This window comes from Engystomops pustulosus, chromosome 7, assembly GCF_040894005.1.
Source record: "Engystomops pustulosus chromosome 7, aEngPut4.maternal, whole genome shotgun sequence".
Taxonomy (NCBI): Eukaryota; Metazoa; Chordata; class Amphibia; order Anura; family Leptodactylidae; genus Engystomops; species Engystomops pustulosus.
Window position 1 is genome coordinate 7861268 of NC_092417.1, and position 18802 is coordinate 7880069.

Here is an 18802-nt window from a genome sequence, read left to right on the forward strand (position 1 = left end):
ATGGTTTTATGTTTCAGATTTACATTGTTTGAAGTAAACTTGGAATATTTAAAAAAAAAATTGTTTGTTTTATTAGACTATCAGTTTTACAGGGAACATTCTCCAAAATGGTGAAGAGATATATTATAACACTGAGGTTTAACTTCACTTTAGTTTGAAGTGTGATAAAAACAAGTAAAACAAATCATACAACCAAGCTTTGTGAAAATTTTAATGTTCTTGAACTTATTATAAACAAAAAAATTCTTGCAAAATAACATTTTTTTTTAAATTTCAACAATGTCTACAACTTTTTTTATTTACCTCACTGTTAAACATGTTATGTAGTGTAAAACTGACGTGTTTAACACACTCATAAGGTATGAACTAGTAACCCAAATATTAGCTAAGGTTAGCCAAGAAAGGTTCTGATGAGCATCTGAATCTAATCAGTCTATGTCGTTGGATTTCCTCCTTGTTTGGGCGCTCTTTATTAGCTAAATTCGGCGGCAAAGTGGGAGCCCTGGAGGTCCAATCCGTGTTTAATTCCCCTCGAGCCAGTTGTAATACGTTTATTGATAAGTCCTCAAGGTAATCCACACTGACCTTTTCGTACACATCACGTATAAACCACCGAGATTTCCCCTTAGGTATTACAAGTGTTGTTCTTTTGGTGCCGATTTTTTGAGAAGTTTTTTTCTCAAATTGAACAACAGCTTGAGGCCTACCAACATTGTTGTTGTGTGTTAAAGCTGCTAATTTTGTGCGTGCCTCCATCGAGTCTATTCCAAAATGTATTCTTTTTGATCTGTACTTTAATGCAAGACTGTGAAAGTTTTCAAGTCTTCCTGTGTGGCAGTTATGTACGAGATTTGGAAGTTCTTTGATCAATTGTTCATTTTTTACAATCCTTTCCAAATTTTTGTATGGTGGGAATCCTTGCTTCAACCAAAACAAATCATGGTCCTCAGGATTCAATGGTGCATGACCACACTTTGAATAAAGATTTCCTTCCCATTCATGTATATTCACAACATGGTTTAGGACAGACAACCATTTTTCCTGCAAAAGATTTGGATTTCTTTCACAATTCTGTACACACCACCAAAAATGTAAGATGATCTTATCAACCCAAGGCACGAGTTCTTTACAAAGTCTTAATTTGCTGGCAGAAGTAATTTTTTTTTTCAGCGACTTGGCATAGTGCCAGATATCGAACTGATGATTTATTGTTTCATAATCTTCTTTTAATTTCTTTCTAATTCCGACATGTCTATCAGATGCAAAGATACGTATCTTGAAGCCTTTTTCTATTAGTCGATTAATGCAAATCTCAAAGCCGAATTTCTCCATTGCTACTGAAGAATTGCACTGTGAACGTTGCACTACTTCGAAATCTAAAATTTTACCTGTGATTGTGTCAAGAATTGTGTACACACAGTATTTGGCACTGTGTCCAGGGCTGTCACACTGCCCATCTCCTGCAACACACAGACCTTTTTTACTTATTTTGTCTTGATTTATCTTTTGATTTTCTTTCCATGCATAATCAATAACAGGAAATAAAAACTTAGTTTGGTATCTGTAGTAGGACGTCTGAGATATTCCAACCAATCCAAAAATCTCAAATAGTTCTGCAACCTTTTGAAAGTTCAGTCCACTAAATAGTATCGAGGCTGCGAGTAGAAGGTTCCCAGAGGCATAGTTTTTAATTTTTGGCTGGGATTCTAAAATGTGAAATTTGTGTCCTCCAAAACATTGACCGGTAACTCTGAAAAAGGATCCTTGAAATGTTTTTTTTATAGTTTTTACTCTGTTTTTGCAATTTGGATCAAATTGACAATGTACCTTCATTAGCACATTGTCCAAGCAACTTTCAAAAATAATAAGCTTGCGATCGTTTACTATTTCCCTTTCACTTGAGAATGTAACCGTGGGAGGTGGATTTTCAGGAAAAAGTGTGAGGTAGTCAAATAACTCTGAAGAATCCATACTCGGTTTTTCAGGAACAAAACTTGTTTCTTTATGATTCAATGTTATTGCAGAAAACGAAGACTCTGCTGTCGGGCATTCAGGTTGTTTTTCTGCATCACAATCAATTGGTGAAAGCGGTCCTATACCTTCCATTGAAAAAGCATGGCTTTCTAAGTCTTCTGTCTCAATATGGGCTTTTTTTTTCAATGGTGAGGTGAACTCTGTAATGGAATATAATATTTGTCTCGATTTGCTCGACATGGGGGTGGAGGCCATTGGATTTGCTGAGTACATGTCTGTGGAAGATATAGCACTGCCCATTGCAGTGGGCAATAATTCATCACGTACAAAAACCAATTCTGAATTTAGCAAAGTGTAGTCAGTTTGTGTACCAACACTATGCATCTGTTTGTCTAAGACACATTCTTGAACCCCAGGTTCTTCTAATGAAGTGGATGGAACTGCATTTGCCTTTGTTCTAGTCAACTCTAAAGGTCTTTTTCTATTTCGTTTTCTGTCCTTCTTTAGACTTTCCGCAATCACCGATTCTCCTTCTGGAACTCGCGGAAACAGGGTTGGAAGGGCATCCTTTTTCAGGACTCGACCGGTTGATGTGACTAAATAACAGTCTTTTTCAAAGTGCAATGAGCACAGTGCATATTTATTTTGCTTACTTCCATGACATATTTTGTCAGCCATACTCTCTACATTTTGAAAAATTTGGCCTGTTTGTAGAAGCCACAATTTAACTCTTTCACGATCACTTGGAAATTTATGTATCATGATATTTTCACTTGAAGCCTTTTTCCCAGACTTGTTAAGGCAGTGGTTCACAAGGCAAGACGGCATATTTTCTTAGAAAGACAGTATTGTATTCTAAAAAAGAGATTTGATAAACTAATTATATTATATATAGCTATGAAATTTAAAAAAAAAATTAATAAAAATTTAATACACTAATACTCTGAAGCAGATACAGAATGAATAAGTATATATATGATAATGTAAGGGAAACGGTCACCACATTTTGACAAATACAAGAGTATTACCAGTTACCATAGTGTACACTAATAGCCTGCGCTATTCATCGGTAGCCCTCAATGCTGGGATCACCAGGAGTCATCTGACTCTCCAAGCATGGGAGAGAGAGGTGCGAGAGGCATTCATAATTAGCAGCCTGGAGCAAATGACATACTGGGGCAGATTTATCAAGCTGTCTGAAAGTCACAATTTTTCTAGTTCACCATGGCAACCAATCACAGCTCAGCTTTCATTTTACCAGTGCTCATGAATATTTTAAAGTGGAGCTGTGATTGGTTGGCATGGGAAACTCGAAATATTCTGACTTTCAGACAGCTTGATAGATCTGCCCCATTGTGCCTGTACTCTGGCCTGCTAATTATAATTTCCTTTTCTAGGTGATCCAGGCATTGAGGAGTAGCGGTGAACAGCGCAAGCATCAAAATTAAGGAGCCTTAGTTATTATCTATGTGTGCTTTTACTACTGGTGACATCATAATGTGTGATCAGCTATAGGCACGCACAAACTAAGATAACAGGAAGCGGCAGGGACACAGCCAGAGCATCGCGAGAAAGCAGAGGACCTGCGGGCGGTGAGTGTTGGTTTTCAAAACGGTGAGTACAGAGTTTGTTTTTTTACTAGGGTGTGAATAGCCCTGGCCGACTGGCTGTTTATAACTGTATACTGTGGGCTTGTGCTGCTGGCTATGTATTAGGGGGGAGGGGCTGGCTCACTGGCGTAACTAGGAGAAGCAGGGCTCCATAACAGATTTTTGCATGGGGCCCCCCTTCAAAATATTCATACATACACACACATTTATACAATTACTAACATGTACACACTGAAATACACAACATAACATTCTACACTCACTTTTATATACTCGTCCACACATACATACGTATACACTCATAAGCACACATTCATGTACTCCTATATACATTTATACACTAATACATACAGTATATACAAACTCACTGTACATACATACAGTATATATGCATCAAAGTTGCATGCATACTGTTTATATACATACATATAGCATACATACATCATATTCTTTTACATACAGTATACACCCAATGTGTATACACAAACATGCAGTATAACAACACCATATACCCACATACTGAATCTATATACAGTATATTCACACAAAATGCATATACATACAGCTTATAATCATACATTCAGTATATGCAGCATATACACACACAGCATATATATATACACACACACACACAGCATATATACATACAGCATATACACACACACACGCACAGCATATACACACACACAGCATAGACACAAGCACAGCATACACACACACACAGCATATACACAATCACAGCACACACACACAGCATATTCACACGCACAGCATATACACACGCACAGCATATACACACGCACAGCATATACACACACACAGCATATACACAATCACAGCACACACACCACATATTCACACGCACAGCATATACACACGCACAGCATATACACACACACAGCATATTCACACGCACAGCATATACACACGCACAGCATATACACACGCACAGCATATACACACATTCATTAACTATACATACATATTTAGGGAATTACATTTCTTGCAGACCGGCTGATGTGCAGTGGGGTGGGTCAGTTATCCTGCGAGACTAGGAAGTGTGCCGGCCGGGCAGCCACGGCAGCAACATGGCGGCCGAGGAAGCAGTGTGGAGGAAGGGTGGCCACGGGAGCAGAGTTGAGGGCGGTGAGCCGTGGGAGCAGCATTGAGGGCCGGCGGACAGCTCCCGGACCAGTGTGCCGGCCGGGAGGCTGCGGGACCAGGGTACCGGCCAGGCGGCCATGAGAGCATCATGCTGACCGGGCAGCCGCGGGAGCAGTGTGAAGGGCGGGTGGACAGCTGCGGGAGCAGTGTGCTGGCCGTGGGACCAGGCTACCGGCCAGGTGGCCGCGAGAGCATTGTGGCGGCCGTGCAGCCGCGGAAGCAGTGTGGAGGACCAGCAGGCAGCTCCTGGACCAGTGTGCCGGCCGGGCGACCGCGGGACCGGGGTAACGGCCAGGCAGTCGTGGGAGCAGCGTAGCGGTCGGACGCAGGAGAGGTGGGGCTGGATGGGTCAGAAACTCTGGGGCGGGTGTGATAAAGAGGGGGCGGGTCAAGGGATTGATCGTTTACCTTAATGCGCCGTATAGCAGGGCCCGGGCGGCGGTCGGATCGGGTACGGAAATGCAGCGCAGTCTGCAGACATTGTGATTGTGCCACTGCCCGGGCCCCTGAAGCTCACCGACCCCATAGAAACCGCTACGGCGGTAGTTACGCCACTGGGCTGGCATTAAACTGGGGGGTAGGGTCTGGCTATAAACTGGGGGGGCAGGGGCTGGCTATATGCATTGTGGGGGTATGGGCTGACTAGCAATATTATTGGGGGCATTGGCTGGATAGGTATATACTGGGTGGAGGCTGTAACCAATGCATTTCCCACCCTAGACTTATAATCCAGTCAATAGTGCAATACCCGGGTCTGCATATACTAGAGTATTTACATTATCTGTAATGCATAAGAAAATGTTTAAAGGAAACCCACCACTTCCGATGGTAGTTATAATCAGGGTGATCTTGTGCAGGTGCTTATTTCCGTAATGTTTTTGAACTGATATAAAGCGTTTAAACGCTTTATTAATCTTTATATACAAGTACCTTCACCGCACCCTGGATGGTGCTCGGCGCACCATGCGCGCAACCACTTCCTGTCCATGTGCACAAAGCGGTCGTGCGCGCAGCGCACGTACTACGGTGCGGTGCTGCCACTTCCTATATAAAGATTAATAAAGCGTTTAAACACTTTATATCGGTTTAAAAACATAACGCCAAAAAGCGCCGGCACCAGCTCACCCTGAGCTGGTGCACGCCATTTGCAACTTATAAACACCATTGGAAGTGGTGGGTTTCCTTTAATAGCTATCAGATTCACTTTGAATAAATGACAATATATCAAATATTGACTTTGAATAAATGAAAGTTACTTACGCAATGTGAACAAATCAGATGTAAGTTGATGACCTTGTGATTATTGAAAAAAACAGAGGCCTATAAAATAAAATTGAATTTATATTGGATTATATTTATAATGAACTAATTAAACTATATATAAATTACTAAATTAAATAAAGTAAATTTACCGTTTTCTGTACAGCACGTTGTATTGAATTGCAGCGCTCGTGTCAATACTTCTAAAGACAATCTGTAAGTACAAAAGCAAAGATCAGTTTACATTTATTCTAAACTTTGGCTCCGGGTTGTCTTTTTGGGGTGATAAAGTAGAACAATAAGCTTTGTCTAAAAACCATTAAAGTCAATAAGTAATCTTACTCACAGCAACAGGAGACTGGAGAAGACAATAAAATCTGCAAATAAACAAATACATTAGTTTAGAGGTGGGTTATTTTAGAGAGAGAAGATGGATGAGGGAGATAGAGATAAAAAGAATACTTGCTTTGTTAGTAATTGGGTGACATAGACAGACTTCAATCAATATAATAATAATTTTTTTGAAAATTGGGAGACAATTCTTTGCTACATAGGTCCACATTTACAGTGCACTGTACTGTATGCATTTACCTGTGTATAGTGCAGAGTGCACCAGATTTAGGATTTATAGAGCACATTATTCTGGCATTTGCTGCATTGCTCAGACAAAGTGCAATTTTTTTTTCGTTGGTGAATCTTTAACATGGGGCATGCAAAAATATTCTGTATGACGTTGAATGTTAAATCTGGTTAACGGTCCAAATGAGCAACCGAACACCCCCTTGAGTGCAGAAATCCATGTAGAAGAAAATTGCAAAATCTTTCAGAAAAATGACTGCATTGAGACGAACATATGATTTCTCCAGCCCTATATTTCTGTGCCGTATGAGCCCGTATATATGTGACATTTTTCATCCGTATGCAGCACATATGCAACCTGTATTTTATACGTCCCCATAGACTTCTAGGGCATACGGAACTGAAATAGGGGACATGCTCTACTTTTTCATACGGTCATGTGAATGCATTCTTATGAAAAAAAAATTTCCAATTTAGATATTTGGAATTTTTAAAATTGGTTTTAAAAATTTCTCTCCATAAAGAAACATGGGGAACGGCGACGTACTATGGGAAAAGATAGGACATGTCCTATCTTTTCCATGAGAAATGGAGCCACACTTGTGCTGCAGCGTATGCTCCCTTTGCTGTCTGTGGGAGACGTATATTCAATGTATATACGTCCCTAATACAGCAGTGTGAATGCAGCCTTAGATGCACACGTTACTGTTACCATATTCTTAAATTTTGCTACTTGCATGTAAGCAAACATTGTGATGAATAGGTTAAAATCAACACATTTTGAAACAATTTGGGTACAAAACAGAGGAAGAGAAATAGAGAATATTAATCATATAAACAGATATTTAGATAGTTTAGTTTTGGAAAAATAAAATTTGTTATACCAGAAGCATAAAATCGTATGGGAGGTTTCCTACTTACATCTTTCAACCTGGAAGTTCAGCTGCAGACTGATGAAGACAAGTAAATTATCTCTGAGTTCTGCCACTGATAAGAAAACACATCCTTTTAGAGGTTGTTGTTTGGATATTCAAATTAGATTAGACAAAAGGTAAAAGTTGATTATCTCAATCCTATTCTTTGTGCGGCACTATGGTTCAAAAAAAGATAGATAGCATTTGGAATAACAAAAATGTAATGTCGATTGGTATGTAAGGATATATATATATATATATATATATATATATATATATATATATATATACACACATACACAAATCTAACATTGCTTTTAGGTATATATATACACACACACAAAAACATTGGTGCCACGGGTCTTTATATATATGTATTTATATACATATATATATATATATATATATATATATATATATATATATATATATATATATATATATATATATATATGATACCTAAAAGCAATGTTAGATTTGTGTATGTGTGTGTGTATATATATATATATATATATATATATATATATATATATATATATATGCATGTATATACATGTATGTGTTTTTGAAATATATATGTGTGTGTATATATATATGCATATACATATAAATGTATATATACGTGTGTGTGGATATATAAATATATATGTATATAAATGCATTTCATTGGTTTCAGGGGTTAATGATACATACGTATCATTAGTGTGAGCGGTTCTTATGATATATATATATATATAAATTGGTGTCAGCATTCTTTTGAAAAAATAAATATATATATGTGTGTGTATATATTTAGTTATATAAAGAAATATATTAATGTATACACACACACACACATCTATATTTACTTATATAAATAAATATATAAACATATATGTGTGTGTGTATATAATATATATTTTATATACACACACATATACGGTATGTGTATTTATTTATATAAGTAAATATAGATGTGTGTGTGTATATATTTATCTACCTTTATATATATATATACACACACACACATCTATATTTACTTATATCAATAAATACACATATATATTTATTTATATATACATGCACATATATTTATTTAAATAAATAAATATATACATATATATTTGTGTGTGTGTGTGTAATATATATATATATATACACACACACAAATATATATATGTATATATTTATTTATTTAAATAAATATATGTGCATGTATATATAAATAAATATATATGTGTATTTATTTATTTATAAATACACATATATTTATATATATATATATTTTTTTTAATAGATATGCATTTTAATAAACATTGGTGTCAGGGGGCTTGAAGTGCATTAAAACTTTTATTCATCATTGGTGGCAGTGGAAGGAACCCCCCTCTCGTTGGTGGGAGCGGCGAGCATAGTTTTTTTTTTTAGTGCACTCACCCCCACGGTCTTCTCCCCGAAGCCTCGCGATACTACGAGGCTTCGGGACTTCGCGCATGCGCAGTGAAAAGCCGGCCGAGACGCGAGTCGGCGAGCTGCTGCGCATGCGCTAGTGTGCCCGAGAGCACGGTGACGTCACCGGCTCTCGGGCACGACAACATTTCACACTGGCGCGGCGCCGACGCGATCGACGGTCGCGAGCTTTATGGAGCAGCAGGATCCGTGGTGCGCGCTGTGTGACGCACACAGAAGCGCCGAAGGAAGATTTTAGTAAAGCAAAGAAATAAAATATGTTCGAATACAGCGGTTTCTGGGTTAAATGAAAACATGGTCCAGCATCAGTTCATCATGAGCAAGCTAAAGGTATTTGTGGGTCAGAAGGGTCATTTTGAAGTGGTAGGTTTCCTTTAAAACCTCCTGTACAAAAATTTTTTTTTTGATTTTGCCATCTTCTGGCGCTAATAACTTTTTCATACTTTGGTGTACGGAGCTGTGGGTGGTGTCATTTTTTGCGACTTTTGATGGCGTTTTCATTACTATAATTTTTGGGACTGTGCGACCTTTTGATCACTTTTTATTAATTTTTTTATATTTTCCAAAATGGCAAAAAAATGTCATTTTTGACTTTGGACGCTATTTTCCGTTACGGGGTTAAACGCAGTGAAAAACCGTTATTATATTTTGATAGATCGGACATTTTCGGACGCGTCAATACCTGATGTGTTTATGATTTTTACTGTTTATTAATATTAATATCAGTTCTAGGGAAAGGGGGGTGATTTGAATTTTTAGGTTTTTTTAATATAATTTTTTTTTTTAAACTTTTTTTTACTTTCACTTTAACTATTTTTCAGACTCCCTAGGGTACTTTAACCCTAGGTTGTCTGATCGATCCTACCATATACTGCCATACTGCAATATGGCAGTATATGGGGATTTTACTCCTCATTCATTACAATGTGCTGATAGCACATTGTAATGAATAGGTTAAAACGAGACAGCTTCGGGCCTTCGTGAGGCCCGATGCTGTCATGGCAACGGATCACCGCTCCCCGTGACGTCATCGGGGAGCGGAGATCCGCGCCAAGATGGCGGCGCCCATGCGGCGCCATCTTTTTGAAGCCTCCGGCAGCATTGCCGGAGGCGATCGCGGTGAAAGCACCCGCGATCGGTGCTAGCACCGATCGCGGGTGTTACCGGTAAGCCTTTGCTGCAATATGCAGTCGGGAAGGGGTTAAAGAACATCCAGGGATTGGAGCAGGAATCGCTACTGCACAGTAGAGTAGCAGCAGCTGCACGCTACAGACAGCACATCCAGTATAAAATGTCAGGATTGCAAATGGCCAACAGTTTTATAGGGCTGTGAGCCTGTGTGACATCACATAAGCCTGCCGGTCGCTGATTGGCTTACAGGTCTGCAGATGTCATCGGGGGTGTTCCTTTCTCCTTCCCAGAGTTCTCTGCCCCATGTAATACGTTGTGCTCGCGCCCATATAGCTGAAAAAAGAAAGAAAAAAAAAACTTTGTTCCCGCGAATCAACGTAAACTTCGGCTTTGTGACGAATCAAATTTTTTGTGAAATTCATATCAAATTCTACTTTGTTAGAATCGATTCGCCCATCTCTAATTGATATCCATGTGTGAAGACTTTATTTTTTGTTTGCTGTTATGCTATGTGTGACACTGCTGAGCTGTGTATCTAATCCTCTCCTGTGTGATACTGCTGAGCTGTGTATCTAATCCTATCCTGTGTGATACTGCTGAGCTGTGTATCTAATCCTCTCCTGTGTGATACTGTCTGCTGAGCTGTGTATCTAATCCTCTCCTGTGTGATACTGCTGAGCTGTGTATCTAATCCTCTCCTGTGTGATACTGCTGAGCTGTGTATCTAATCCTCTCCTGTGTGATACTGCTGAGCTGTGTATCTAATCCTATCCTGTGTGATACTGCTGAGCTGTGTATCTAATCCTCTCCTGTGTGATACTGTCTGCTGAGCTGTGTATCTAATCCTACCCTGTGTGATACAGTCTGCTGAGCTGTGTATCTAATCCTACCCTGTGTGATACAGTCTGCTGAGCTGTGTATCTAATCCTACCCTGTGTGATACAGTCTGCTGAGCTGTGTATCTAATCCTATCCTGTGTGATACTGCTGAGCTGTGTATCTAATCCTATCCTGTGTGATACTGCTGAGCTGTGTATCTAATCCTCTCCTGTGTGATACTGACTGCTGAGCTGTGTATCTAATCCTCTCCTGTGTGATACTGACTGCTGAGCTGTTTATCTAATCCTATCCTGTGTGATACTGCTGAGCTGTGTATCTAATCCTCTCCTGTGTGATACTGCTGAGCTGCGTATCTAATCCTATCCTGTGTGATACTGCTGAGCTGTGTATCTAATCCTCTCCTGTGTGATACTGACTGCTGAGCTGTGTATCTAATCCTCCCCTGTGTGATACTGCTGAGCTGCGTATCTAATCCTATCCTGTCTGATACTGTCTGCTGAGCTGTGTATCTAATCCTACCCTGTGTGATACTGTCTGCTGAGCTGTGTATCTAATCCTACCCTATGTGATAGTCTGCTGAGCTGTGTATCTAATCCTATCCTGTGTGATACTGCTGAGCTGTGTATCTAATCCTCTCCTGTGTGATACTGACTGCTGAGCTGTGTATCTAATCCTATCCTGTGTGATACTGCTGAGCTGTGTATCTAATCCTATCCTGTGTGATACTGCTGAGCTGTGTATCTAATCCTCTACTGTGTGATACTGCTGAGCTGCGTATCTAATCCTATCCTGTGTGATACTGCTGAGCTGCGTATCTAATCCTATCCTGTCTGATACTGCTGAGCTGTGTATCTAATCCTATCCTGTGTGATACAGTCTGGCTTCTGTAATAAAGAATAATCCGGACCTGAAGAGACTGGACCTGTCTGGTAACCTCCTGGCTGGTCCTGACCTCCGTGTCCTGCTGGAAGCTCTGTCCGGTCTCTGCAGGTTGGAGAGATTTGGGTAAGTATAAGATATAATGAAGATTCTCTGGGTAATAGACACTTTGTATCTCCTGTGTCTGTTATTTCCAGAAGATTCTCCCTAATAATCTATAGATATACAATGTATATAGGAACTAAGTCCAGAAATCCTGTCTCTTATCTCTGTGATCCGGTAATACAGGAGCCGCACATGATGGTGATGGAGGAGGCCGGGGACACCCTGCACCCACATATCATCTCCAGCACCCAAAGTCTTACAGGACAGGAAGGTGCAGAGTTATTCCCCATCACCTCTGGGGGCGCCGTATATAAACCCCCTGACAGCACTTTGTGATAATATAGGACCATAATGCCATAAATATACAAGCAGCAGGGGGGCCCAGCATCTCCCAGTTAGGGGCCCCCAAATCCTTACTGTCCCTGAGTAGGAAGGTAGGTGGTCCAGGTACCTACCCGATACACATTACATGTAAGGAAGAGGCATAGACCCGGGGGCACTTCTAGTAGAAATCAGCCGCCGGGACGTAAACACATTTCAGGGAAGATTTTTCTCCTTTTCATTATCAAGAGACTTAAAATAATCACAAAAATATCTACAAATAACAGAAGAGGGAAAAAGCATCAACCGAAGACCCTGGAATAGGAGATAAAAGGGTCCCCAGTTGTGATCATACATATGTCATGTACACCGTATCACACAGGAGAGGATTAGATACACAGCTCAGCAGTATCACACAGGAGAGGATTAGATACACAGCTCAGCAGTATCACACAGGAGAGTGTTAGATACACCGCTCAGCAGTATCACACAGGAGAGGGTTAGATACACAGCTCAGCAGTATCACACAGGAGAGTGTTAGATACACCGCCCAGCAGTATCACACAGGAGAGTGTTAGATACACCGCCCAGCAGTATCACACAGAAGAGGATTAGATACACCGCCCAGCAGTATCACACAGAAGAGGATTAGATACACCGCCCAGCAGTATCACACAGAAGAGGATTAGATACACCGCCCAGCAGTATCACACAGAAGAGGATTAGATACACAGCTCAGCAGTATCACACAGGAGAGGATTAGATACACAGCTCAGCAGTATCACACAGGAGAGGATTAGATACACAGCTCAGCAGACAGTATCACACAGGATAGGATTAGATACACAGCTCAGCAGACAATATCACACAGGAGAGGATTAGATACACAGCTCAGCAATCAGTATCACACAGGAGAGGATTAGATACACAGCTCAGCAGTCAGTATCACACAGGAGAGGATTAGATACACAGCTCAGCAGACAGTATCACACAGGAGAGGATGAGATACACAGCTCAGCAGTCAGTATCACACAGGAGAGGATTAGATACACAGCTTAGCAGTCAGTATCATACAGGATAGGATTAGATACATAGCTCAGCAGTCAGTATCATACAGGATAGGATTAGATACACAGCTCAGCAGTATCACACAGGATAGGATTAGATACACAGCTCAGCAGTCAGTATCATACAGGATAGGATTAGATACACAGCTCAGCAGACAGTATCACACAGGAATGGGTTAGATACACAGCTCAGCAATCAGTATCACACAGGAGAGGATTAGATACACAGTTTAGCAGACAGTATCACACAGGATAGGATTAGATACACAGCTCAGCAGTCAGTATCACACAGGAGAGGATTAGATACACAGCTCAGCAGACTGTATCACACAGGATAGGATTAGATACACAGCTCAGCAGACAGTATCACACAGGAGAGGATTAGATACACAGCTCAGTGGAATGTATCACACAGGATAGGATCAGATACACAGCTCAGCAGACAGTATCATACAGGATAGGATTATATACACAGCTCAGCAGACAGTATCACACAGGATAGGATTAGATACACAGCTCAGCAGACAGTATCACACAGGATAGGATTAGATACAAAGCTCAGCAGACAGTTTCACACAGGATAGGATTAGATACACAGCTCAGCAGACAGTATCACACAGGATAAGATTAGATACACAGCTCAGCAGACAGTATCACACAGGATAGGATTAGATACACAACTCAGTGGAATGTATGACACAGCAGGATAGGATTAGATACACAGTTTAACAAACAGAATCATACATTATACGATACGCTTCACTCCTTACTAACACCGAGGGTGCAGCCACCTGTCACTGCACTTGGGGCTGAAGATCTGGCGCATACTTTAATGATAAAATTGATTGTATTCGCCATGTAAAATTGCTCAATGCACTCACCCCTCTTACCCCCTTCCCTCCCATACCTTACCTTGTTCACTCTCTTCCTTTGAGCCAGTCACAGTGGAAGAAGTGTCCGGGCTCCTTTCCTTTGCTCGCCCCACTACCTGCATCAGTTACCCCATCCCCTCACATCTCTTACAGTCTCTCTCTCTTCTGGTGTCGTCCCCTCTTCTTTCAAGCTGTTGTTACCCCTTTACTAAAGAAACCTTCCCTGGACGCATCCAGTGCTGCTAACTACCGACCATTCTCTAACCTTCCTTTCATCTCCAAACTCCTGGAACGCCCGGTCTATCTCTCTATAACCCGCCCTCTCTCTCTATAACCCGCCCTCTCTCTCTATAACCCGCCCTCTCTCTCTATAACCCGCCCTCTCTCTCTATAACCCGCCATCTCTCTATAACCCGCCCTCTCTATCTATAACCTGCCATCTCTCTATAACCCGCCCTCTCTCTCTCTATAACCCGCCCTCTCTCTCTCTATAACCCGCCCTCTCTCTCTCTATAACCCGCCCTCTCTCTCTATAACCCGCCCTCTCTCTCTATAACCCGCCCTCTCTCTCTATAACCCGCCCTCTCTCTCTATAACCCGCCATCTCTCTATAACCCGCCCTCTCTATCTATAACCTGCCATCTCTCTATAACCCGCCCTCTCTCTCTCTATAACCCGCCCTCTCTCTCTATAACCCGCCCTCTCTCTCTATAACCCGCCCTCTCTCTCTATAACCCGCCATCTCTCTATAACCCGCCCTCTCTATCTATAACCTGCCATCTCTCTATAACCCGCCCTCTCTCTCTCTATAACCCGCCCTCTCTCTCTCTATAACCCGCCCTCTCTCTCTCTATAACCCGCCCTCTCTCTCTCTATAACCCGCCCTCTCTCTCTATAACCCGCCCTCTCTCTCTATAACCCGCCCTCTCTCTCTATAACCCGCCCTCTCTCTCTATAACCCGCCCTCTCTCTCTATAACCCGCCCTCTCTCTCTATAACTCGCCCTCTCTCTCTATAACCCGCCCTCTCTCTCTATAACCCGCGCTCTCTCTCTCTCTATAACCCGCCCTCTCTCTCTCTCTATAACCCGCCCTCTCTCTCTCTCTATAACCCGCCCTCTCTCTCTCTCTATAACCCGCCCTCTCTCTCTCTCTCTATAACCCGCCCTCTCTCTCTATAACCCGCCATCTCTCTATAACCCGCCCTCTCTATCTATAACCCGCCCTCTCTCTCTATAACCCGCCCTCTCTCTCTATAACCCGCCCTCTCTCTCTATAACCCGCCATCTCTCTATAACCCGCCCTCTCTCTCTATAACCCGCCCTCTCTCTCTATAACCCGCCCTCTCTCTCTATAACCCGCCCTCTCTCTCTATAACCCGCCCTCTCTCTCTATAACCCGCCATCTCTCAGATAACTCCCTCCTTGACCCCCTCCATCTGGTTTCTGGTCTATGTTATCCACTGAAACTGCTCTTTCTAAAGTCTTCAATGATCTCCTCACTGCAAAATCCAAAGGTGACTAATCCTTCCTTATCCTTCTGGATCTCTCGGCAGCGTTCGATACTGTGGACCACCAGCTCCTCCTCAGGGGCTTCGCTCCATTGGCCTGGAGGACCCTGCACTCTGAAAGTGCGGTCAGAGAGATAGGAAGAAAACCACCAGAGTCTCCTTTTCTGGATCTTTCTCTTCTCATCTTCCTCTCGGGTTCCTCAGGGCTCAGTCCTAGGTCCTTTTCTCCCTCTATGCTAATGACACCCAGATGACACTTCTGCACATAACATCAGCCCTGGCCAAAACACTAGTGACTGTCTCTCTACTGTCTCTAACATCATGTCCTCTCACTTCTTGAAACTTAATCTTTCTAAGACTGAACTTCTTGTTTTTCCACCTTACCTAACCCTGACCTCTCCATCTCGGTCTGTGGGATCACTGTAGCACCGAGGCAGCAGGCCGCTGTCTTGGGATTGAATTGAATGCTAATTGTTGCGCTTATTCACTCTCGACTAAACTCCTGTAACTCCCTACTAATCATCTTCCACTCTCCAAACTCTCTCCCCTACAATCTATTCTTAATGTAGCAGCCAGATTCGTCTTTCAGACCAAACGCTACACGCAGAGGCGTTGCTAGGATGGCAAAAGATCTGGGGCATGGGCCCCAATGCATTTGTATTAAATTGACAGGAGTGACCATTTTTGTACATGACCCCCTCAAATGAGTTTCCCGCCAAAACCAATTCCATCCATTGCCTGCAGGTGATGTGTCCTCGGACTGTAGTTGTTCTCTATCTTCTCCATTAGCCCCAGCATCACCAATTCTCCTCACTGTAAAGTTTACCACACAGGCATCTTATTGTTCCTATATCTTGGTCCCCTAACACAGTTATCCTTCTGCTACCCCTACATTGTCCCCATTGTGGCCCCCACAATAACTGACCCTCCACAATACATTGGCCTAACATGTAATAATGCACTTAATACCTCTCACCTTGATAATGCCCCTACCAAGTGACCCTTTCTAATTATCTAATTAGGAGCCGCCGAAAAATCCCCACACTAAATAATGCCCCCACCCACTGAATAATTCTCCCACATATAATAAGTCTCACCAATAAGGGATGTCCCCACAACCCTCCAGTATATAATGTTATATATAATGGGCAATTAACAATCCCCAAAGAAATTCATATTCTCTGCAGCCCCCACAACAATAGATGTCCCTCCTGCCCTTCACACTTATTGATGCCATCCCATCACATCCCAGTAATTGGTGTCCCCCAAAGCCCCCCCACAATTAATGTACCCCTTCAAAAAGGTGTATGCCCCAAAACCCCAACAATGAATACACCCCCAGCCCCTCAGAAATGGTTGTCCCCACCCCCAGCAATGCATGTGCCCCATAGACACCCAGCAATTGACGTTTCCCCCCTCCAAGCAATTGATGTCTCCCATAAATCCCCCCAGAAATGAATGTTCCCATTAGCTCCCCATCAATGTATGTCATATATAGCCCCCCCCCCCAGAAATTAATATTCCACCCCACCCCTGAGGAACAGATGTCCCCCCATCCCCTCTGCAATAGATGACCCTCATCAGCCCCTCTCAGCATTTGATGTTGTCTTCAGCCCCACCCCCAGCAAGCAATGGATGTGCCCCATAGATCCTCAGCAATTGATACGCCCCCCACTCAGCAAATGATGTGTCCCACAAACCCCCCAGAAATTTATGTTACCATTACCTCCCAAGCAATGGATGTCATCCACAGCCTCCCCTGCCTCACAAAATTAATATTCCATGTCAGCCTCCAAGCACGGATGCCCCCCCAGCAATGGAATTTTCCCCAACCAGCCCCTCTCAGCAATTGATGGCCCCCTCCACCAGCTATTGATATCCCCCACAATCTCCCCCCCACAAGAAATTAATTTTTCCATTAGCTCCCCAGTAATGGATTCCCCCTGACAATGGATAATATCCCCCACATAAATTAATATACCCCCCCTTGAGAAATGGTCCATACACCCACATAAATGAAATTAATGTCCCCATAGCATTCCAGAAATTATGACCCCGGTCATTTAATGTCCCCCAGCCCCTGTCCCCCCAGCAAATTGGGCACCCCCTAGCAAATTCCTACACTGAATTAAAAAAAAAAACAACTTCATGCTCACCTGTCTTCTTCTTGCCTCTCTCCTCTTCTCGCTGTGTGGGAATGAGTCGCGGTGACGTCATCACACCGCGTCTCCGGCTCCCAGCGCTTTAGTCAGCTGGTAGAAGCAGGAGACGCGGTTTAATGACGTCACCGTGTCTCCTGCTGTGTGTAGTGAAAGACGGAGCTTATAGCTCCATTCTTCACTGCAGCGCTCGCCTCTATCTGTGCCCGGAAGGGACCCAGATAGAAGTGAGAGAGGGGTGAGGACCCGGACAGTGGGACAAGAGTGCCGCTGATCCGGGGCACAGGCCAAAAGATCCGGGGCACGAGCCCCGGATCTTTTAGCCTAGCGACGCCCCTGGCTACACGGATGCATCCAGTTTGTGCCAATCACTGCACTGGCTGCCCGTCTCCTTCCGTATTCACTTTAAAATAATAACCCTCATCCACAAAGCTCTGAATAATGCTGCATCTCCCTATCTCTCCTCTCACATCTCAGTCTATCGCCCTTCCCGTGCTCTTCGATCTGCCAGTGATATTAGATTAATCTCTACCTTAATTCGAACCTCTCATGCACGTCTCCAGGATTTCTCCTGAGCTGCACCAATTCTCTGGAATGCCCTTCCCCGGACTCTCAGACCAATACCCAACCTCCAAAGTTTCAAACGTGTTCTTAAAACCCACATCGTGGACAGATCTATCATACGCACTAACTGCATGTAACGTCACCTCTCCCTTTACTAATCTATCCTATGTCTTCCTGTCTGTTATCTGGTAAACAGCAGATATATACCGAGCTCCAGGCTTTCCTGTGGCCACTTTCACCTTGGACCCTGTAAATAAGATGGCGGCTGATGGCTGGGTCAAGCAGCAGAATTTTTATTTATTAAATTACTTTACCGTATTTTTACCGACTATAAGGCGCACCGAATTATAAGGCGCACCATTAATAAATGCCTGCTAAAATGTCTAGGTTTATGTATAAGGCGCACCTG

The 18802-nt window shown here is 42.5% G+C and overlaps 2 protein-coding genes across 2 annotated transcripts in view; both read right to left on the reverse strand.

The window, feature by feature from the left end:
• The window catches only part of LOC140069241 (uncharacterized), a 381540-nt gene that overhangs the window by 287656 nt on the left and 75082 nt on the right, over positions 1–18802 (reverse strand). The window lies entirely within an intron of this gene.
• LOC140069219 (uncharacterized) lies at positions 198–7595 on the reverse strand. The gene is made up of 5 exons (XM_072114672.1): positions 7509–7595; positions 6355–6385; positions 6161–6222; positions 6009–6068; positions 198–2829 (listed from the first exon to the last, which is right to left on the reverse strand). Exon 5 carries the CDS (start codon positions 2800–2802, stop codon positions 382–384), a length of 2421 nt encoding a protein of 806 aa, XP_071970773.1. The 5' UTR covers positions 2803–2829; positions 6009–6068; positions 6161–6222; positions 6355–6385; positions 7509–7595; the 3' UTR covers positions 198–381.